This window comes from Branchiostoma lanceolatum, chromosome 7 (genome assembly GCF_035083965.1).
Source record: "Branchiostoma lanceolatum isolate klBraLanc5 chromosome 7, klBraLanc5.hap2, whole genome shotgun sequence".
Lineage (NCBI taxonomy): Eukaryota > Metazoa > Chordata > Leptocardii > Amphioxiformes > Branchiostomatidae > Branchiostoma > Branchiostoma lanceolatum.
The window spans coordinates 14,515,196-14,538,040 of record NC_089728.1 but is presented as its reverse complement, the minus strand read 5'-3'; the positions used below and the strand labels follow the sequence as shown (position 1 = coordinate 14,538,040).

Genomic DNA, 22,845 nt, shown 5'->3' with positions numbered 1-22,845 from the left:
TCGTGCATGTTCGGAAGATTTGAAATGATGGTTGGCCTGCAAGTGCTCAGATTTTCAATGAGTTCCCACCACACAACGACATCACATTTTATATAAACTTACTATGGATAGAAATCAGAAAAAAAAAAGATTTTGAACAAATGACTTTCAGCGCCCTAATATTGCTTAGGTTGCCTTTAATGACGAAAAATAGCTATAGCAGACTCCAAATGAAGTATCATGTAGTTTGGGCATTTTTGCACTGAGATATGATTTTGGATGTTTAACAAATGAACCATTATCATAGTTTCCATCAGCAGTAAGAGATGTTGGGAAAAAACTTCACCTGAAATAAGCTTACAAGTGCTTACACTAAAGATTCACATCATGGGAGTGTAGGACACATGCATCTGGTTAAAAAAAGTTAGACAACAAAAGAAGCAAGAAGTGACAGTCATTCAAACCCAACATTTGAAACTCTAAGTAAGAGAGATAAGCAAATGTTATACAAGAATTATGGAGCATTTCTAGAAGAAAAAGCACCATAACAAGTGGAACGTTCTCCTACCTGGTTGTTCACTACTCCACCCCCAGGAGTCTAGCAGCAGAGTCGGCAGAGTCCAGCATCTGGTCGATCACAGACGAGTCCTGGATCCCCAGGAGGTTCTGGATGATATCAGAGCCTAGCGTAGAGCTGGGCAGAGTATCGCTGTCGGGCGCTGCCGACCCAAGGATGTCCTTACTGTCCCTCGGCGTGACCAGGTACACGTTGTGGGCGGTGTCCAAGCCGTTATCGGAGTCTGTGTCCCACGGGTGTCTCCTGTCCTCCAGACGACCTTCATCCATCTCCCCAAGGTCAAAGGTGTCGTTGGGCGGATCCTCCGGTTGCACGATCATGATGGAAGGGTCGAGCTCCAAGCCGTCGATGGTGATTGGTTCACTGGTGGACTTCAGCGAGAAGTCTTGTACGGAAAAGGAGTTGCTGGCGCTGTCGCTATAGCTGTCGTGGCCAAAATCACCCAGCCCATCGTCAGTTGGCGAGAAGAACTCTGTTATAGCAGACTCCATAGCGTCCAAGGCAGTCCGCTCTCTGCCGGGGCTCTGGGTGTTTTCTGTTAGGCCGGTGCAGGCTCGCTGGTGGCGCACCAGGCTGTGCTTCAACGAGAAGGTGCGTTCGCACCCGGAACATCGGAAGGGCCGCTCTCCGGTGTGTGACCGCATGTGCCGCCTCAGATCTTGCGCCGACCAGAACCGCTTCTCGCAAATCTTGCACTGCTGCTTCCTCTTGGTCGTGGGATTGTTTGACATATCCACGCTGCCGTCGTTTGACGTGACCTCGTCACTTTCAAACTTGGCACTGAGAGAATCGATTTCAACAGGTGACGGACTTTGGCTCCACTTTTTTGAGCTACCTTGTGGCTTCTGTGGAGCATCAGGTGGAAAGGACTCATCGCTATCTTCTACCAGGTTTGTTGCAGCATGCTGAGAATCAGGGTCAAGGTCAGCTTCTGATTCTGCATCGGGCACTGCCTCTTCCTGTCTCTCCACCACCATCGTTTCTGTGTTCTCGTGTTCAACGTTGTGCACCCGACCGACGTGCCTCTGGCAGTTGAACTTGGTCGTGAAGGCGGCATCACAGATGGAGCAGTGGAAGGGGTGGTCCAGGTTGTGCACCCTCATGTGCCGCGTCAGCGTCATCATGAACTGGAACTCCTTCCCACACACCTTACACTTCACCTCCGTCCTCTTCACCTTCTTAGCTGACTGCGCTTCATCTTCTTGTTTGCCTTCTTTGCCATTCTTCTTTCCCTGTTTGGGAGAAGCTTTCTCACTACTTGTAGATGCTGATGCCAACGCTGCTGTTGCTGCTGACTCTGTTTCAGCTCTCTTTCTCTTCTTTACCGCCTTTGGCGGCTCATCTTCTTTCTCGACAATGACAAGCTTCCCTTCTTCTGGGATATCACAGCTGATTTGGTCGCAGATCTCGGCAGCCTTGGCTAGAGCCTCTGACGTGCTGGCAGACAACTTTTGGTGGAAAGCTAGGAGTCCGTCTCCATCCTTTAGACAAAGGCTGTTGTCGAGGGATGATTCCATGGAGTCCTTAGGGGGCACTTCTGGTGGCTGTTCTGCAGCAGACTCTTCCGATTCATCTTGCTCGGATTCTGTCTTATCCCAGGGAAATGTTGACAGGTCGGTGTCGGGGTGTTTAACTACGTAGTGCCGATGCAGGTTGGACTTGGTAGTGAAGACGCTGCACTCACAAAGGCGACATTGGTAGGAGGAACCTTCAGTTTTTGGCACCACCTTCTCCTTGCCGTTGTGCTTACGCAGGAGGTGGCGCTCACGGTTGGATTTTGTGGAGAACTTCATCGGACATTTGGGGCATTTGTACGGCTTCTGTCCCGTGTGCGTCAGGAGATGCCTGCGGAGCGAGCTCTCCCACGGGAATGTCCGCGGGCAGTGGGGGCAGGAGACGCGGTTTGGGGAAGAGGAGTACGAACTCTTCTTCAGCCCCTGGATCTCGTCGTTGGAAACATCCTGCTCGCCTGCGCTGACATCCATCTCTTCTGCGTCCTCGTTTCCCGGATCGTTCTGAACATCTATGTCACAGTCCAACCCTGGGGAGGGGGAGTGAAGGAATGTCTGAAAGTTGTCAGGGTTGGTGGCAGCAAGCATGTTCTGCACACTTGCGAATTCCCCACTGGAGTCTGAGGCCATACTGTGGTTAAGGGAAGGTTTCTCATCGGCTGGCTCATCCGTAGGATTGGCAACAGTCAACGTCACACTTATAGGTTTGGGAGCAATAGGGATGAATCGACGGGCCCTAGTCAGGATGGTAGACACAAAAGAGGGTTTCCTGCCCCTACCCCTTCCTCCCCTACCCCTTCCTCCTCTACCTCGTCCACTGCTACCTCCACCCACAGCACCACCACGGCCCTTCCCTGTTCCTTTTGCGCATCGTGTACTCCCCCCTCGTGTACTTCCTCCTCTTGTATTCCCCCCTCGCCCTCGTGAAGGATGAGTTACACCATGATTCTTCAGGTGGCGATCCAGGTTGGACTTGATGGTGAAGGCGGACGGACAATGGGGACACTTGAACGGTCGTTCCTTGGTGTGGGACCGGATGTGTTCCTCCAACCGCCCCCCTCGGCTGAACTTCATGGGGCACATGGGGCAGACCAGCTGGTCGCAGTCGGTGCTGTAGTACTTGTGGTATTCCGCCTTGAAGCGGTACTTCCTCGTGTTTGTCGGTGCGCTTTCACTGGCGGACTGCGAGAGGCTCGACTCACTCCTAGAGTCGTCAGTAGACTTGAAGCTCAGGTCTAACGGTTGTTCGAAGTTTCCAGCATCGATGACTAGGGAGACGGGGGAGGCCAAGTGGCTGCTGTCCGTACTCCTTCCACTCTTCATGCTGAAGTCTAATGGTTGATCAGAGAGACCTTCAGCACTGTCCAGCGCATAATCCAAAGGTTCTTGCTTGATGATAAGTTCTAAAGACTGGGGTGCTACGCTGTCATGATCATAAATCTGTTCCCCATCATCCGATTCTGTTTTCAGTTGCATCTGGAACTTGACGTAGGTGTCCATCTTCTTCTGGTTGATGTTTTCGTGGCGTTTCAGGATGTGGCGGATGCAGTTGTTTTTGGTGGAGAAGCCGTTCTCGCACAAGCGGCACTGATACGGCTTCTTGCGGCAGCTGCTGTGGGAGCGCAGGTGGTGTTGGAGGGCGCGGAAGAAGCGGAAGTCCTTGCCGCAGTACTTACAGATGGTGTCGGGAGAGCCAAACGTTTCGGCACTTCCGATTGGAGGGTCCTTTACAAACTGGTTGTAGGTGATCACTTCTTCAATGTCCTCCTTGGTAAATCTATTGTGCTTCTTCCGGACGTGACGCTCGCAGTTAGCTTTGGTCGTGAAGGCATACTGGCACAGAAGGCACTGGAACGGGCGCTCACCGTTGTGGGTACGCAGGTGTCGAACCAAGGTGCTTTTGTCTGGGCTTGCGTAGTTACACTGCCTGCATTGGTACGGAGCCAGACCCAGATGGGTCCTTACATGGCTCTTGTAGGCACGGGCAAGGGGAAATTTCTCACTGCAGTATTCGCACACGTACATGTCTCCCTTTTTAGCGTGAGATACATCCTCGGCCTCGGGTAACTCTTCCTTGTCAGAATCTGACTGCGGTTGACTTTCTTCAATATTCTCATCCATCGTTTCCACGTTATTGCTGTTAGTGTGTGAGGTCTGTGTAGGCTTTGGCAGGATGGGTCTTATCTTTACAGGCACTGTTCCTTTCATTTGGCTACCCGCATTTGGTATATACTTCAGGGGAGGAGGCGGGGGTTGTTTACGGAGCACCACGGGTGAAGCGTGGGGAGGGGTTACTGGGATACGGTACAGCGGAGGGAGTGGTTTGAGGTTGGTCTTGGCGGAGGCGTCTGGTTGGGCGGTGAGCATGGTGGCGTCAGCAGCAACCTTCAGCATCTGCTGGACGTCAGCGAAGTCTGCCGTCGCACTGGGTGTGGTCCTGTTCATGGGGGACGCCACGCCCGCCCCCGGCTCCAGCTTGGGAAGAATGGGCACCAGCTTGGACAAAGGCACGGTGTTGTGTCGCAGCCCATTGGTCGGGACCGGGAACACGACTTCAGAGTCCCTCACCTTCGTAAAGAAATCTAAGGGGATGTGTTCGTCTTTGGGAGGAGCCCTACTACCCTGGGGGCAGAGATTTAGCGACTTCAGAAAGGCGGACTTGTCATTCTCATCATCGGTAACTTCTTCTTTCTTCACACCACTTTCATTGTGTTCTTTCCTGTGGAGGAGTAAGGCTTTAGGAAGGGGGAAGGACTTTCCGCATTCCTGACAGACAAACTTTGGTAAAGCGCTGTTGCACTTGTGTTCATTGTTTTCACACCAAGTCTTGACGATGAGAGGGAACTTGCGGCTGGAGAAGGCCGTGAAGCCCAGCTCCTGGAAGCCCATGATGGCTTGCTTGTTAGCGTTGATGGATGGGGAGGAGGATCGAGATGAGGAGGAGGATGGTTTGAGCTTGGGCTTGTGGACCATCGCTTTGTGCTTGGAAAGGCCTCTATGATTGCGGAAGGCACAATGGCACAGGTTGCACCTGGAACAAGGAAAGAATGAATGTAATGTAAGTGTCATATAATTTTGTCAGTCTCTGAGATCACATTGATTAATTTCTAAGGATCTTGGCTATTTCAGTGTAAAATCTAGCAAAAGTTGAAAACTTGGACAATAACTTTTGTCTGACTAGATGCACTTGCTCTAACTGTGTATATCAAAGTACAAACCTTCTCATCAAACTTTATTGATATTTCAGTTTAAAGTCCAAGAACCAACAAATCAAGTTGGTGAGGTCTTCCATGAACATCAGCGACACTTTCTTCACAATACTCACAACCTACTGATAAAACCTTCAAAACTAGTTAGTGAAGCAAGGCAACACAATATTTCATTTATCCATACCTGAGAGCAGACCATCTTGAGTGCAAGTTTATGATACTAAAACAATAGATATTGCTTTTTTTCATTAGCTATGATACACATGTGTTAACTGTATGAACTGTATGATTGTGTTATAATATAAACTTTACAATTTTGCTTTGAGCTTACCTCACTGAGGTGTCCGGATGAGTCTCCATGTGAGACTGCAGGCCGAAGCGACAGATGAAAGTCTTCGCACAAATCGGACAGGCCAGCTGCTCTGGCTCCTTCTCGTCCTCTCCCTCCTTCTCTCCATCCGTCAGCAGGGACTTCCTTCCCAGGGACGACACCTTTTTTTTTCAAGATGCAAGATGTATTTATCAAAATGTCGCAGTGGAACACTGAATTACATTCAATTCACAAAGGTTAAAATCATCAACTAGGGCTCAAATTGCATATCAATATTGCACATTAAGAATGGTAAAATGGATGTATGATATATATTGCACCACTTGCTTGTAGTAAGCAAAACAATCGTATATACATACACTATTCCACATAAAATACGTGTATGTGCTCACGGGGTGTGATTCATCTTACATTCTACAGGTCAGGAAAGTAATAACAACATTATTAAGACTTATTGAGCAGGTTACACATGTATGGGATAGGGGAATTGCTGTATCTCAGTCTTTGTTCTTGTTTTGAGGCAGTTCAGTTTCTGACTGTTTCTCGTTTCGTGGCCTGAGACTTGAAGCCTCACCTTCTTCCTGGGCGACCAGTCCTCGTCTTGGTCGTAGTACGGGCGCTTGGAGGGCGTGCGCTGACGGGGCTCCGGGGTGGGGGGCGGCAGCTCGCCGTCTTTCTCATGGATACGCATGTGGCGGTTCATGTTGCCGTTTGTGGTGAACGCCATCTTACAAACCTGCAGAGCAAGGACGCGGTTGTTTATTCATCCTTCATAATTACAAAAACTTGATACGATATCAATCATAACAAGACAAACTAAAATTCATAACCTATACTACATCATCTTTTCCTGACTGACACTATGCCTACAACAATGCATGACACACATACATGGTTTAAGGTATCGACAGTAGATTTCCACTTCATATTCTTTACATTTGGAGCAATGTTATTGATGAGCATCTATACCTTTCAAAACAGACAATATTCAACACTGACATACAGCATGACCTTGTGTGCAATCAAGGGTTACTAGATAAGTAACAATCTACTAGCTACAGTCCTCTATTAAACTACAGTCAAACCTGCCCAAGGCGACCACCCGGCGGACCGAGCAAAATCGGTCGCGATGGACAGGTGGTCGCCATGAAGAGGATTCCACTCACATGTTTCCAGGGCGAGGTTTTCAAATACAGTACGTAAATGGATGGAAAATTATGTGAATTTAGACAGCATGACCCCCACCAGGTTCAATTCTCATTGACAGAAAGTTCCTACAAAAATTACATTTTCCGTTATCGTTGTGATAATTGTATACCGCTACATCGTGTACAAATTTTCGTCATAATTTTGAGTACAAAACAATGGTTGCCACGATGATCTCGCAGCGCCTTCCCGCATTCACACGTTACATTAATAGTACACACACACACGCACATCATCGAAGTTTTAAGGCCTAAGACAAATCCCTAGAAAACACCTGCTGGCCCCAGCCTTTTTTGGGGCGCCGACCGCTGGATAAAAGGGTCAAAAAGTTTTCGATCTGACAACGAAAGATGAAAACGGAACGGTGTGATTTCGTCGCGCCGCGCCGCCAAGCTCTGTGCGACCGTATCGAAAGGTACATGTATGAGTCAGTGCAGCAGAACGCACAGCATCCAATAAAGGTTTGTGAGATTCATGGAAATAAAAAGAAAATAAGAATATTAATTTTCATCAATAACTAGAGTATTCGTAAATGTTCATACACAAAAGTATCGTGTTTTAGAAAGGTCAGCGGTACGCCAAATCCAAGCCGCGCCAAATCCAAGATGGCGTCGAGACCAAGGAACAACATTTCTCGCCCGATGTTTTGCCCGCCGCGAAGTCATTTTTCGGCGGAATTTAGTAAGATACAGACACTTTTTTGTTGAAAATACAAGAAATAGATAATAATTTCTGTGAAATCTGACTTGCACTACGTATTCGTTTTGAAAATTGAGTTAAAACCGAACTGAGTTTTTCGGTAAACTATAAGATAACGATAGGCACAACAACATCACAAACATTTGTCTTAACAATTTGTTTATGAAGGGGGAGCGTTTTATTAAAACACTTCATGGAGGAATCGATGTTATAACATTGCTATTCCATATATTTTGTCCTTATTTTTGTCCTTCAAAGTCTTGAAAATATTTCCGTGAAATCCGACAACAAAATGATCCGATGTCACCACACGCTTGAAAATTAGGCGACCGCCATGAGCAGGGATTGTGCTCTGTGCGGTCCCAATTCGTGGCGGTCGCGGTCGCGTTGGACGGGTGGTCGCCTTGGGCAGGCAGCTTAATGCTTGTGCCTATGGGGAAAATTTTCGGGACCGAGAAAAAGCGGTCGCCATGGCCAGGTGGTCGCGTTGAAAAGGTGGTCGCCTAGGCAGGTTTGACTGTATGTAGTAAACTTTCAACCTTATCCCATTTTATCTGTTTAAAAGGAAAATGTAGCATCTTCCCTACAGTAGCTCCTAAGTCTTGTTTGGCAGTGAACATCAGTATACAAAAAAAGAAAAGAAATCTCACACCTTGCACTTGAAGGGCCTCTCCCCTGAGTGCACCAGCATGTGCCTGTCCAGACTGCTCTGTGAGCTGAGGGTCTTGCCACACAGTTTGCAGGTGTGGGAACCGGAGTTGTCCTCCATGTTGTGCTGGCGGATGTGGATGGTGAGCTCGTGGGGGGCCTGGAACACTTCCCCACACACCTAGACACAAGACGACTTTATTAGGTTGCTGCAGCAGTCTTAAATTACATCAAAATGGAACAAAAAGCAAATGTACCGTAAGTTAATGAAGGTTAGACATACAGGTGGAACATTACACAGTATAATAGCAACATAAATCAAGGAATCAGACGTTTCAGATAGCATCCATTCTCAGGCAATGTTAAGAGGACTAATCCAGTTGCTTGATTTATGTATTATGTAAATGTATAGCGAATTTACGGAACTGAAACCTTCCTCAAACAAAAAAGGATGGTGCATCAAATTTTTCTCCAAATTCAAGTGACCAATCACCATGTGACCTTATACGGACATGATTGCGATGTGTGATTTGTCAAAACTTGTTTGGAATTGATGTGTTGGAAAAGCACAAATTATGGTGACATTTAACATATTAACACAGATTCAGGATTAACCTTTAGCACACTGAAGTAGCCGTTTAGCACCCAATAGGTCCCAATTCTCTATTGGTTACAGAGTAAGACAACAAGCTAAGCTAGGGAGAAGATTCAAAGATCAAAGTCTGATAAATATATACAGTATTGTGATAAACAAAACCTATTTGGAAAACATCTGGAAAATTTCGAAAATACCTGGCAGGGGAACGGACCAGCCTCCATCTTTTCCGGGTTGAACCTGTTCCGACCATGGACCTAAGGAGGGAGGGCAAAAAATAAATGGAAATGTACCTGGATGGCCCAGAGACCGGGCCAGGGGAGAGAGACAAGATGGAAACACCTTTTAGGGATGGAACAGGAAGGATTGGGGGAAGGAGAGAATGGAGAAAATATATTTTGTAGAAGGAGGAAAGTGGGAAAAAGAAGTTGAGCAAGAATAGTTAAGAGACAAGCACACAGTCAAACTGTTGACCCCTTCCCTGGAAAACCATGTTGCCAGATTTTGCCCTTCTTAAAATATATTTGTCTATCTCTTTTACAAAATTTGAAACTACCAGTAAATAAATATTTAAAGAAAAAATCTATTTGTCAATGCATCTTGGTCCATTTAAGATGAGAAAGCTAATCTTCAACTAATCATAATACATGTAATTGAAAAGAGAAATACTTTTTACACTGAATTACAGTACATGTAACATAACATATGTTGTCTTGTTTGTATCTCACATTCACAATCTGGAAGAACCATACACAAGACTTAGAACAATACAGTACATGATATAAGCAGTATAATAATAATTAATATACAAGGGAAATCTTTCATGAGTACACGTACAATGAACAGTGGACCACAGCTCATTGTCTTTCATGACGACTTCACAAAACAAGACTTGCCTACATACCACATCTAATTCTAATTGAGGTTGTTGATGAGCTGCTGACTCCGAAATATAGAAACACACACACACACACACACAACACACACACACATACGTATACACAGACACGGCAAAAACTATAACTCCATTTTTCAAGGAGGTAATGACTTTTGAAAATATTTCCTTACCTTCACTGGGTATGCAGCATCCTCATCGGTATCCACGTCTTTCTTCCGCTTTTTCTTCTTCGGTGCTGTCCCCTCATTTCCTTTGGCAGGATGACTTAAAGCCGAGGAAGAGGCGGAAACTTCACCTGTAGCGCTGGTCACATCTGAGGACTGACCTTGCTTCAAGCTGAGGTCAATCGTTAGTTCATCAGACGACCTTGAACTTGAAGGTGACATTGCCTCGTCTGCATTGTTGTTGGAGTCTTTTATATCCATTGAACTATTATTACTACTAGCAGCAGCAGCTTGGTTTCTATTGGTTGCACCACTTGTAGATGTGGAAGAGTCAGGCACTTCTGAATTATCGTTTATCAGGCACTTATTTGGTTGGTTCTGAGACAGGCCTTCGGAAGGCCCCTCCGTCTCAGGCATTGCTTCGTTTGCTGATTGGTTGGCATCTGTTGCTATGGTGATGTTTGTTTCTGTCGTGATGGATAGGTCTTCCGGGTCTTCTTCTTCTTGGGGTTGTAGGGGAAGGAAATCATCATCTTTGTCGTACAGGTCGTCAAACGTCGGATACTGTGTCTCGCCGAGGGGTTCCCCTTCACCACCAGTGCCCTCTGCAAAACATAATTGTGAAAGTGGTCATTAGTTTTGAAGGGTTAAGCTGTTTTGTGAATATTTACTACATGTAATCTGCAGGGATGGAAACATAAGTAATTTTAGATTGGAAAAGACACAGAGAATATGGAAAATCTACATTTACTAAACGTGAAGTCTTACATTGTATTATATGTATTTTATCTTGTTTACTGTATGTGCAGTAAACATATACATGTAGATTCACAGGTTAATTCATAATTATCCTTCCATCTTTTCCCCTGCACCCTGCATGCCCGTAGCCAGGATTTTGAATGGGGGGGTTCTTTTTAATGTTTGAGGGACCAGCGAGCGCCGTAGGCACGAGACGAGCGCCACAGGCGCGAGCTTCCTAGGGGGGTCCGGGGGTATGCCCCCCCGGGAAATTTTAAAATTTGAACCTTCTGATATGGCATTTCCTGTGTTTTTGAGAGGATTTCAAAGGAAGAAATCAGAGACAAAGTTAGCAGTTTTTCTAAGATTTCAGCTCCGTTGGTGATACAAATAGATCCACCTTGAAAAAAACCCTTGTATGTTAAAAAGTGGACCCTTGAGCGTTTCAAATTCTAAGAATTGAACCTTCTGAAAGGGCATTACCTATGTTTTTGAGAGAATTTCAGAGGAAAAATCAGAGACAAAGTTTTTTCTAGGATCCTAGCCTCTGTGGCATTGCTGGTGATACAAATAAGTCCACCTTGAAAAAATCTTGAACATTAAAAAGTGGACCCTCAAGCCTGTGAAAGTGGACCTTCAAGCCAATGGGGGGGTTCGTCCGAACCGCCCGAACCCCCCCTGGCTACGGGCATGCCCTGCAGCATAACCAGCAACTAACACTATGTCACCTGTACACATTTTGTGGCAAAGGCAGTCCAAGCGGGGAGAGGGTTTAAAAAAAATATGGCAGAGAAATCAGCCAAATGTTGCTGACATGGCACCAACTGGACAAGACCCAACACACACACAAGGACTCCTGCTTTCAAGGCCAGCTAATGACACCTGGAGGCCATGAGAGCTGGGTGTGTCTTTAACTTATTAGTGAGAGGGCATTAAATCTACATTGCGTAACTCATAAGAAGGACAACACAAAGGACAAGGTCCTATTTTTCCTTCTACCTGTTATTTCTTGTTGTCTTGTTTTATTACCTGATGGCTATTTAATGAATTGTAAATCAAGTCCAACAAGTTCTTTTTTTTCCAGTTTGAAAACATACAAGACTTAGTATATGATGTGTCAACATCAATTAGTCAGGACCTGTTGTCTTATAAAGTACTATGGTCCACTTTCTTAAAACTATCTTTACAGTCCCTGTAACATTTGAAAGACACTATAAGCCCCACACCAAAGACAAAACAGTCATCATTTATGTAAAGTTCTTTCCTATCCACATGCCTAGTCTTTTACGAATGTAACGTTACACGCATGTATCCTTATTAGTATTCTCAGCACATCCTGTTGAATCATGTGGAACAGCAATACACAGAAATACATGTATTAGCCAACTTTCTTCATTACACTGGGTAATGGTAAACACATCATAGGAAGAGATGATGTGCTTACAATAGCACAACTAAAACTTAGACAAACTGCCAGATAGGATGACTGGCTTTGTTTACATAGTGTGCTCTGTGTATGTATACAGAGCTCAACGACTGTATATTACAACATTTATAGATTATTCCAAGGACAGTTCTTGATTATTCTGATACATATCCGCAAGGCTAAAAGGCACCAAACAATTAGTCAAACCTGCCCAACAAATCCATTCAGGGGACTTGTAAAATCTGGTCTATGTGGACAGGTGGTCACTATACATAGGATTCCTAATGATTCGTCAGTCATGGGAAAAGTATCATCTTCTAAGGGACCACCAAGTGGTCACATGAGCCAGGTAGTCCTTGTGTAGTGGTGGTGAGGTTTGACTGTATTGACCTTTAATATGCTACTGTATGGACCTGAAAAAACATAACTTTGGTGCTAAAATATTACCTCAGCAGGTAAAAGGTTAGTAATTTCTCACTGTAATCCAACATAATTCCTGAAACTGTCACAGGTATGTGCAATCACTGAACTCAGTCCACTGGAGATTCACAAGTACTGATTCTTTGTTTTGATTGTGCTGTAACTACATTACAGGTAAGTTCTGCTTATGACCAGAACACAATCAATATCAGAAATGGATATGAAACTCTGAGAGACCTTACCAACCATTTTTACAAAAAGATACAGAACTGAAATGCTGAAGGCATGCACCCATCATTCTACTTGGATACCAAATTTGTACCTGATTGCCATATACCTTACAATTATACTGTCTGTATTTACTCTGATTTAGTCCATTTCCTCAAACCCTGTAATTTACAACCTGCATACCAAACTCTAACTGCCTCCTTGAGTTAAACTCAGGTGACCAAAGAGATTTGGCTGAATGATAGAATGACATTCAAGCTCACACAAAAAAAAAATGCTCCAGGGCAAAGGTGTTGCTGCTTTAGATTTGTTTACAATTAAAAGTCAAACAAGAGCAGACAGATATGTTAGTGGTACCAAGAATCATTAAAATTCATGCAGCGTAACCTTATTTATAGATGCAGCTTTATAAGGAAAACAAGTGTACTGTACAACATTTTTTCAATGTCTTGATAATAAACTAAATAAGCTATGACTACCAGTGTTATTTATATGTATAATCTGGCTTTATTTTGATGTCAAACCTAGTGTCAACGTCTAGACATGTGCCTTTTTCTGGGTTCCCAACTCAATGTATCTTTGTCATTATAGGCGTATTTTCACTCCACAAATAAAGCCTTCGCTAATTTACTCTTGAACATTTAGACCATATCAGGAGGAATTTCTCCAGGCCAGGGTAGGATTGAGATGGGCATCAACATCACATGCCCCTCTCAGTGTTAATTAATAACTTATAAACGGAGTGCCAGAAAAGCTGCTACCATTAGCGACTGTATGACACTGCAGTTGCAATGAAAAATGTTTTCACTGCCTCATGTTTGCAATTAAAAGGATGACATTAGGCTATCAACTTCAAGTTTATTCTTGATGATAGATGGCATCACTATTTTTTTCTAAAGTGAAGTGTCAATTTCATCTCACGTTTTATGGGCTGTTATGAGAGACAAGTTTTACATAATTTATCATGGCCTTATCAAGAAAACATAATTTGGGAAGCAGGCAGAGATGTACCTGGGTAAGGGAAGGGTTACAAAAGGCCACAAAGACTGTCTGCACGGTCCACTGACAGCTGGGGTCGCTCAGTTGGACATGTGGTGCCAAGTGTGCCGGCCATCCCTCTGCAAACTCTACCTCAATTCTTCACTCGGACGTGCGTCTACAGGCCTTACATCGAGATCTAGGTCCTTCTTTCATTCTGGTAGGAACGTGCCTTTACCAAAAGGTGTGCACACAGTTCATGTGCAAACTTGAAAAGCGACGACACACACCCTTCTTGCACACACACACTCTTTTTGGTGAGGATGGCATGGAGGCATGCCCCACATACCAGACATGATCAAAGTGCACCACACCACATCCTTCCCATGAGGAGCCAAGGTTTCCATCCTGAAGAGGCAGCCGGTAGGGTTTCTTTTGTTCACCTGTAGGGAGGAGCCAAATCCTCGTGGGACCCCAGGTGACCCCTCTACCTGCCTACCAGGTGTTGCATGTCACCAGGTGGTGCAAGGTTTCAGCACACATGCTTCTGAGATGGGACTCAAAGAAAAGATGGGTGGGGGAGGGTTGTACTTCAAGTTTTCAAAACACACACGTCTAACCCAACTTTTTAAATGGACACTACTTTGAGAGACTGTCTCTCTGTTGTAGGAAGAGGATAAATTTGTGACCAAACAGGTTAGGACAGGAAGTGATGTGTCACTTCTTCCTCCTCCCTTCCGTGGGCCCCATCAGCAGTCTCCACATGGCTGATTTGACCCTGGGGTGACGGGTTGGACTAGTCTGGATTCTGCTGCCTAATCACTGTGCAAGCTGCTCCCTTCCTTCCACATCTGTCCCACCTTTCCTACCCCATCTGAGCCCAGCTCCTTCCCAACACTGAAACAAAGGGGCTGACGGAATTCTTTGTGTGCATGCGAGGTTGGCGGGTCAGAAGATCTGGGCATCAGTGAGGATGAATGCTTCAACAGAGCTATCAGGTTAACTTCTGGCAGGCTGAGTGGTTTAGATAGCAAGGGGCTCTCCCAGGGTGTTTGTTGCTAGGAGTTATAAGATGAGGAAAGAAAGACCTGGTTTCCAGAGCGCTGGGAGGCCACTCATCTCGGCTAGGGTGTGGCAGCGGCGAGGATGGAGTGCAGCCGGGAGCCTGGTATGGGGAGACGGGAGAACCCAGGAGGCATGAGGAGGCTGCTGGCATGTGTGTGTGTGTCTGGCTCTCTGGTCTACATCCGCATCAGTCTCCTGCCACTCACATGTCAGCACATACCAACTGGCTGGATGCTGGGGGTGGGGGCAGGGTGCTGCATGAAAATATGGGGCTGACTCTTTCCAGACTCTTCCTCATGCTCATGAATATTCATCTCCCCAAAAGGGCTCAGACTAATCTTATCAACGCTTTTCATCAAACAACTCAATGTTCAACAGCAGGGGGTAGATGTGATGGATCCTGTAATTCTAATTGTTTCTTACTCAAGTTTCAAACACTTCATATACACAAGTACTTTTCAGTTGATTAACCTTGGAAATGATTGGTTGGTTACTTTTGCTATAATATGCTGAATAGTCATGGGGGCATCTAGTACTAGTGTGTTTAAGCAACCGACAGACCAGGTAAACCTGAGTAAATAAAAAGTTTGATCTTGTTACAAAACAAAAGACTCAGGGACCAAATCTTCTGGTCACAATGCCAACACAGCAGGTCTGACAAAAGATTAGAACTGATGGTCCAAGAACAACATTGATAACTGCTGGTGCATTGCTATAATCTCTTCTTCGTCTCTGCCAATATCGTTTGGTTGGCAGAGTTATATGACTAAAAGGCAGAGTTAAATGACTAAAAGGACAAAAGTTCAATTCTTACATGGAGGCAAGCTAGAAAAAACTTGTAGACTAATGACTAATGTTACGATGATGAAGGTTAGACATCCAGGTAAGAAGTTACTCAAGCAACTGGATAAAATTTTGAAACAGACAGACCTTTCAGACAGCATTTGTCAGTGACTAAAGGAAAGAACTGGAGAAACAGGTTTTATACGATACCAAAACTCTAAATTGAAGACAAAAGTTCCATTCTTACATGGAAGTGATGGAACTACAAAAAAACTTGAGGGCTAATGACTAATGTTAAGACAATGAAGGTTAGACATCCAGGTAATAAGATATACCAACAGACAGTAACTCAAGCAACTTGACAAAATGTGGACAAGCTAGACAAGTGGAACAACAGGCGATGTGTTGTTATCTGTTCTCCCTCCCTGCCACCTCATCTCTTTTGGTTGGCAGGCACATCTCCATACAGGATGCCACACCTGCACACTTCCTCCCTGAGTCCTTCGAAATAACACAGCTCTGACGCACCAAATTCTACAGATACAGTTGTTAATGATTAAACCTGTATTTGAATGTGTGGTTTGAATGTGACAATAGACTACTAGACAGGCAATACACCTTCATGTACTCCTCATATGCTGATACATGTATACATGTATGTACACGAAAACCCTTTGTTATGCTTCCTATTCTCCATATTCATTTAAATTTTGATTACAAAACAATCAAACCTGTTACACACCTTGGTTTGTGTGTTATAAATAGATTTGACAACTTGTACTGTGATTGGTCAGAATTTGGTCTGCATCTAAACTGGCATTTATGGTGTAAGACTTTATAAAACTGATGACAGGAAAAAATAAACAAACGTCAGTCATACGTTTACATAGCAGTTGCAGCAAGTCTTTGATTATTATATCATAAATGGCACAAGTACAATGTATTTCCTTCCATCGCCATCACCCACCAACGATAAGAAAGAAGTCACTTCCATCTACATCTTGGAACATATCATCTCGGCCTGATCTCACGACTCTGTGATTTTGCTCTCCTTACATTTCACCAGTAGCCATGGTACCAGACTTAATTACTTTGTCAGAAATGCTTAACCCATGGCCAGCAGGCAAATACAGAGGCTGATTTCAATTCGACAACCTTAGCCAGAGCAAACAATTACACCACAATTTGTAAAATAAAACTAGACAGTCATACATCAGTATAAACTGTTTGTGACTTGGAGTGATTATTGTACTACCATATAGACAAAGCACATTCCTTCCAACCTGTGACAGGTATCTGTTTACACAACCTTAATCCAGCATTCTTCACTTCCTTTACCTGGAGGTGGAAACAAAATTCTGCGAAAATCCCCCCACCATCCCAGAGTCTTTATGGTAATTACACACCAACGAGATGCCCAAAGGGAGACATTACTGCACACAGCAGTGAGGACACCATATGTACGGGCAGTATAATTGACAAGGATACAACAGAAAACAGCTGCTTAGCCAAAGAGGCCCCAAGAGGAAATACAACAATAGCCATAACCTACGACACCAAATTATCTTTATGATTCTAAATAACAGCTTTGGTCATTAGACTAATTAGAGTTATTCTACTTTACTATGTTAATTATTCAAAATGCCTTTAGCAAAATAGTCTTCTATAGAAATTTTTCCCCTTACTAAAATAGCAATCACCTTCGCTAAACAGTACATACTATATCCTTCATAAGATGAGGAGGAATATCTCTAGTCCAGTCCTTTTAAACTGCAGCAATAGATAGATAAACTGTAAGATGTTGCAAAAATTTAGCCCTGTCTTCTTATCCCCCATCTATATCTATCAAGAGGAGGAGGCATTATAATAACTGTCAGTTCATCAATATTATCTCCGCATTCTTCTTCTGACCTCGAGCGGGAATTTGTTCATCATCAATGAGAAACACTTCTCTTCACTCTGATGGTTGCGAGGCAACCGTACCACCGGTCCATCAATAATTCAGACCCATCTTTTGTCTGGGGTGCTCCAGGATGCGTTGCCATAGCGATTGATCGTGGAGACAAGGGGAAACAGGTGATGCATAGACCCTTTCAACAGGTGTTGTTATGGTTGCATGGGTAATATTTAACAGGAGAAATTGCCATGGATGTGGGATACCTGGATACAGTAATTCGTTGTGAAACCACCATCTCAAAATCTACCTGGGAAGAGTAGACACTAGTGTAATTATATACATATTTTCCGAGTAGATAAGTACATTTTGAAGCCCACTCATATATTTTTAAGCTCATTCACCCAATCATAATGCTTGTGTGAATAGAAAAACACTGTAGTAAATTTACATTGAAGACAAAAGTAAACATGTTAATTTTTTCAAGGTCATTTAGCTCACTTATTCGATTGTGCAAATCAATTTTTGTGCCTAACAATGCATCATTTCTTTTTGCCACCATTCTTTTTCATCTCCCCCCCCCCCCCCCCAATGTTTCCCATAGTCCATCCTTAATCAAGTTCTATACAATTTCAGTCAGGAGGAACTCTGTTCTAAACAACCATTGCTTAGTTAATCATTGACTTTAAGGGTCACTTGAAAACCTAAGTGCAGTACAGACTGTCCTTGAAATGTGGATGACATAGACTTGTCATACTACTAGTATGCACCCTTCTTACTGAAAACATTTTTTCGTGATACTTTCTGGCACCTTAGTTTTCGCATGTCAATTTCTATGGATCAGTACAATGACAAATGCATTGAACCATCACATGTGTATACAACAAAAGGAGCTTGTCTATGTGCACCTAGAAGTGAACCGAAAGATGCAGTGACCTTTTACATACTAATGATCCAATGCTGTTCCACTGGACTTTGATGTTTGTACACAATTTCAGTGTATATGCATACACAAGTTAGAAACCCATGCACGGAAATGTGCTGTATCATGTATGTACACACAAAGGCAGGTGGACATTCCAAAATTTACAGAAGCTGCTGTGCAGAGTGTAAATTTTCAAAACTGTGTGATACTGAAAATGAAGATCAGGCATAAAAAGGAACATTCAGACAAATTTGAATCTTATCACAGTAGAATTTCTTGGCACTTCGACCCAAAGAGAAGCGTAATTTTAGTTATGGTTAGTGACTTAGAATTCATGTTGTTTAATGTGAAGAGCCAAGATTTTACTGTTAAAAGCAGTCAGATGATTTAGTCCATCCAAAGTTATGTTCTTATCCTTAAAAGCTTTCAATCTCCCCTCCTCTCAAATTGGACTGGCCCCCTTATCCAAGACTCCTCCCAAGACACCATCCAAACACCTTCTAAAAATAGCAGATGCTAAAGATGCTGTACAGAAGCAGCCAAGTCCTCTCTGGCACAGATGAGCTTTTGATGAGACGTAACAGATGCAGCATCGTCAAGGACACTTGATCTTGAACATGACTTGATCAAGTTGTAACCATCAACATCTCTTGAAGATTGTCTGTTGTGTAACTACTGAGAAATGCTTCATAAAAACATCACAAGTTATGATAAAAACATTACAAGTTATGATAAAAACATCACAAGTTACTTTCTGCGGTCAACTTTATGCGGTCAACTGTAGTTGGCCTTTAGGAATATCCTTACTGACAAGACTTTGCCTGGGTCAAAAGATGGACACTATTTGGGGGATGTCTTTTATTTTTAGTTTGTGTCCTTGCATCACCACCTGGTCCCATTTGTTATCTTTCATTGCTGTATCTAGATCTAGACAACAGCTGTAAATGCCACATGTGGGTATGCCTAAAAAAGTTGGGGAAAAACTACAGCTCTTGGTGGCAAATGTACAGATGTCGGAAAATTGGTGCACCAAATCTGAGTGTGTTTTCAAAATCAGATTCAGATACTTTTGACACATCAGCCGAAGAGGCTTGGTGGGCTTCACTCCACGGTAATGGTTGGAATATGGTGTAAAGTGTCTTTGACAGTCTTTCCCAAGGGCACAACTTTGGGGCATGGCGAGTATGAAACCCAGAACCTTTTGCTTCTGAGCTCGATGCTCTAACCAATACGCCATGGCGACACCAGTATACAATAATACGCCGTCTAAAAAAGGAGATGCACACTGAAAAATCAGGTTCAGATGCTAGATGTAAAATGTACGCAAACTTGAACACTGCACATCTTTGGAATGTCTAGCTCTCTTCCACCCAGTCATTCTACACCAGGTAGACGACAGTGACAAATCTAATTACCTGCATGCTTGGGCAAAGAGTGGGGGCTGTCAAGATCAAATAGAAGTGAATTACTGCACAGCAAGCATTGTTGAGAGAAGGAGGGTCGTGTTACCCTCCCTAGCCTACCAGACTTCTTCTGAAGGTCTGAATAGCATTGTCTTTGGTACCTTGGTTGGTTGTGAGATGTTATACTCAAGCCATCTTACAGATGCCTATCATGCAGGGATGTCTCCAGCTTCAATTTTTTTTCTGACCCACCCGATGTTTTAATTTTCATAAAGCCTACAAAAATGCATTTTCATTAATTCTATGTCATGAAGTTCCCATTTTTGGGACGGACAGGGTGAGATTTCTTCAGTCCTGTCAAACAAATAATGGAGGGACGGGTCCTGGAAACAGCCCTGCTATCATGTAAAAAAAGTTATTACGTAATCCAAAACACAAGGAAGATTGCATATCTGTACAACGTTTAGACCATCACATCATACTATGATGATACATGTAACGTATATGCTAAACTAACACTGTGATGTCTAGGTACTAATGGTTTACTAATGTTTTACAACACACTCCATGCTTGCATGTCCTCATAAAAGATGATATACACCACCATACAAGCATATGTTAGCTCTGTACTCCCATATGGATAGGCTACAATATGATAGATGTGTTCATGTGTTGCGATATCTGTGTCTATGATTGTACGCTGTGCACACATTTTTGTGTGCCCCACCATTAAACTATGTTTTCTTTCCTCTAGCGTGGAACTGAGGCAAGGCTAGACCAGCTTTATACAACACAATGGCGCGCACCCCTGAATGGTGCTCTATTTACTCTGTTGCCAGGAGGTGAGTTTAAAGGGCTGCATATCATCACAGCCTGGGCCTGGCAGACGGGACTGTGACCTGTGTCTGGGGTGTCAGGTGTTTCATTGGGATGGAGAGGCTAGGCTTCCCTCCTGCTTTCATCCACAAGCAACTGTTCATGGAATCCATCGGTCATCTTTCAGTATCAGGAGTATCACACAATAAATATGCTACCAGCATGTTACATTGTACATGTACAATGTCATACACTGCATTGGCAGCTTTACACTGTAACCTCCTCTTTGTTTAAGAGCTTAATTGAGTAACAGCCCAGTAACAACCCTGTACTAGTCACCATAAAAGAGTTTCTCTTGCTTTCATCCTTAAAGCATCTGTTTAAAACCCCCATAAACTCTTTCCTAGAAGTACATGTATGCTACAAACTTGGAAACCTCAAACTAAAAACTACCACTCTCTTTTACATGTATTCTCCTCTATTGTTTGAAAAGTGTACCAAATTACGACCCACAGAAACAATAGTGGAAAACTGCAGGTAGAGAATGCCTGTTGTTTCATATCATTCATAGATAAACCATCTCCACCTCCTTCTAGGATAACAAGGTATCTGTGACTGTGCTAATATTTGATTCTGGAAACCCATACTCTATAATCGAGTTTGTGGAACGAACTGGCCTCTTCCCGTTTTGCAAAAGAATTCACCCGGTTCGTACCCTCTTAAAATCAACTCCGATGACAACAATGTTGTTTCTTGCCCATCACTTGTATGTGTATGTATAGTACTTTATTTTTAAAAATACTTCTAAATGACATTTGGCTAATAGTGACAAAGTTCATGCATATGCACAGACTACACCTCTCATTCCACCTGACTTAATAATCAACTTGGTTCACTGCAGTTCATCAATCTTTGTCCCCTCATTCAAAAGGCTTTTGTTGACTTTTGCTGGATCAGAGTTATCTAACTACAATGTACAAGCCAAGAAGACTAAATGGCATAGAAGCCTTATACTACATTGACATTTTAAAGCAAAAATGAAAATAAAAACGCAAAATAAAAACAGAGGGATAGGGAAAAAATCTACTTTGTGTCTGTCTATGTTTACTTGTCAGGGCAAGTAACACTGTTTTCATGTTTATCTTCCAAATCTGATCAGCATCATTTTCAAATCCAAGGACCAACAAGTAAACTGGATGTATCTTTTCACACAAAAAAGGAAACAGTAAAGTACAATTTCCAACTTCTGCTGCAAAGTAAAGCAAAAAGAGCCATGCAACAGGAATTGGCCTTTGACAGACAATTTAGGTGCAACACACCTGGAGACAACTTCAAAGGCAGGTACTCAGAAATGCCAGGGAGTGCCATGGAAGTTAATAATGGTTTGCTGCAAGTCAAGGGCTATAGGATATAGGACTTCAATTCAACACCCAGTTTTCTACTAATGTCATGACCTATTTCATCATCCATTTACAGCAGTCTCTATCATTTTTCCACATTTGAACGAAGATCTTCTTTTTTCAAAAATAGTAACAGGTATTCCTATGAATTTACCATAGATTCTTTGTACAAATCTATGATCATTTAAGTTTTAGTTCAAACTCCATCAGATATTTAAGGGTTTGCAAATGAAATAGACTTGCTCAGAAGTCTGGCAAAGGTCAAAAGGAGAGTTGTTAAAAGCAGGTCTGCTCCAGCTTTAATTTTTTTCCGTCCCGCTCATTGTTTGCCTGTTTGGGAGCTCATATAACTTAAGTTGATTTTCGTTGTTAAATCTGTAGTTGTAACATACGAAAGTACCTTTTCATCTGTGTCATGAAATTCAGGCCTTTAGGATGGATGGGGTCAAATTTCCATCCAGGGATGGAAGGATGGGTCCTTGAGACAGCCATGTTACCAAGATACTTTTTACTCATTTCTTCAGCTACAAAGACAATGTGCATGATCACACAGAATCCTTGAACATCAAATCGTATAAAACTGAAAATCACGAATAATTTTCAATTCTGGGACTTTACTGAGCAAACACTTGCCTCAGTCTCCTCCCACATTAGTTCCAGTGGCTTACAGCTCTCAATAGCCAACCCTCTTGTCACCAGGGCAATTTATCAATTATCAAAACCCAGGGGGCATAACGACACCAGACAGCCTGTTGCACACATTCACATACAGATGAAAGGGATGCCTAGAGCATCCTCTATCAAACCTTGTGCAGACAAAGGAGAAAACTGGTTGGTCAAGTCCCAACGTTTCATCTACCTTCACCTCTGACATGGGTGTCTCCTACTAGTCTCCTCCACCCTCCTAGGGGGCAGGAATAAGTACATACTCTGGTTCTCATTAACACCTCCC

General features: G+C 43.4%; 1 protein-coding gene across 2 annotated transcripts in view; it reads right to left on the bottom strand.

Annotated features, from left to right (window-relative positions):
• The window catches only part of LOC136437803 (ras-responsive element-binding protein 1-like), a 29,122-nt gene that overhangs the window by 3,079 nt on the left and 3,198 nt on the right, over positions 1 to 22,845 (bottom strand). The window contains exons 1-7 of one of the 2 annotated variants that reach the window (XM_066432282.1): positions 14,696 to 15,262; positions 9,824 to 10,422; positions 8,953 to 9,012; positions 8,165 to 8,341; positions 6,182 to 6,343; positions 5,608 to 5,768; positions 548 to 5,098 (exon numbers count right to left, since the gene is read on the bottom strand). In XM_066432282.1, the coding sequence (XP_066288379.1) occupies positions 559 to 5,098; positions 5,608 to 5,768; positions 6,182 to 6,343; positions 8,165 to 8,341; positions 8,953 to 9,012; positions 9,824 to 10,422; positions 14,696 to 14,726 (5,730 nt within the window). In that variant the 5' untranslated portion in view covers positions 14,727 to 15,262 and the 3' untranslated portion in view covers positions 548 to 558. Of the gene's footprint in view, positions 1 to 547; positions 5,099 to 5,607; positions 5,769 to 6,181; positions 6,344 to 8,164; positions 8,342 to 8,952; positions 9,013 to 9,823; positions 10,423 to 14,695; positions 15,263 to 22,845 lie in introns of those variants that run through there. The other variant, XM_066432281.1, reaches the window with a different exon arrangement.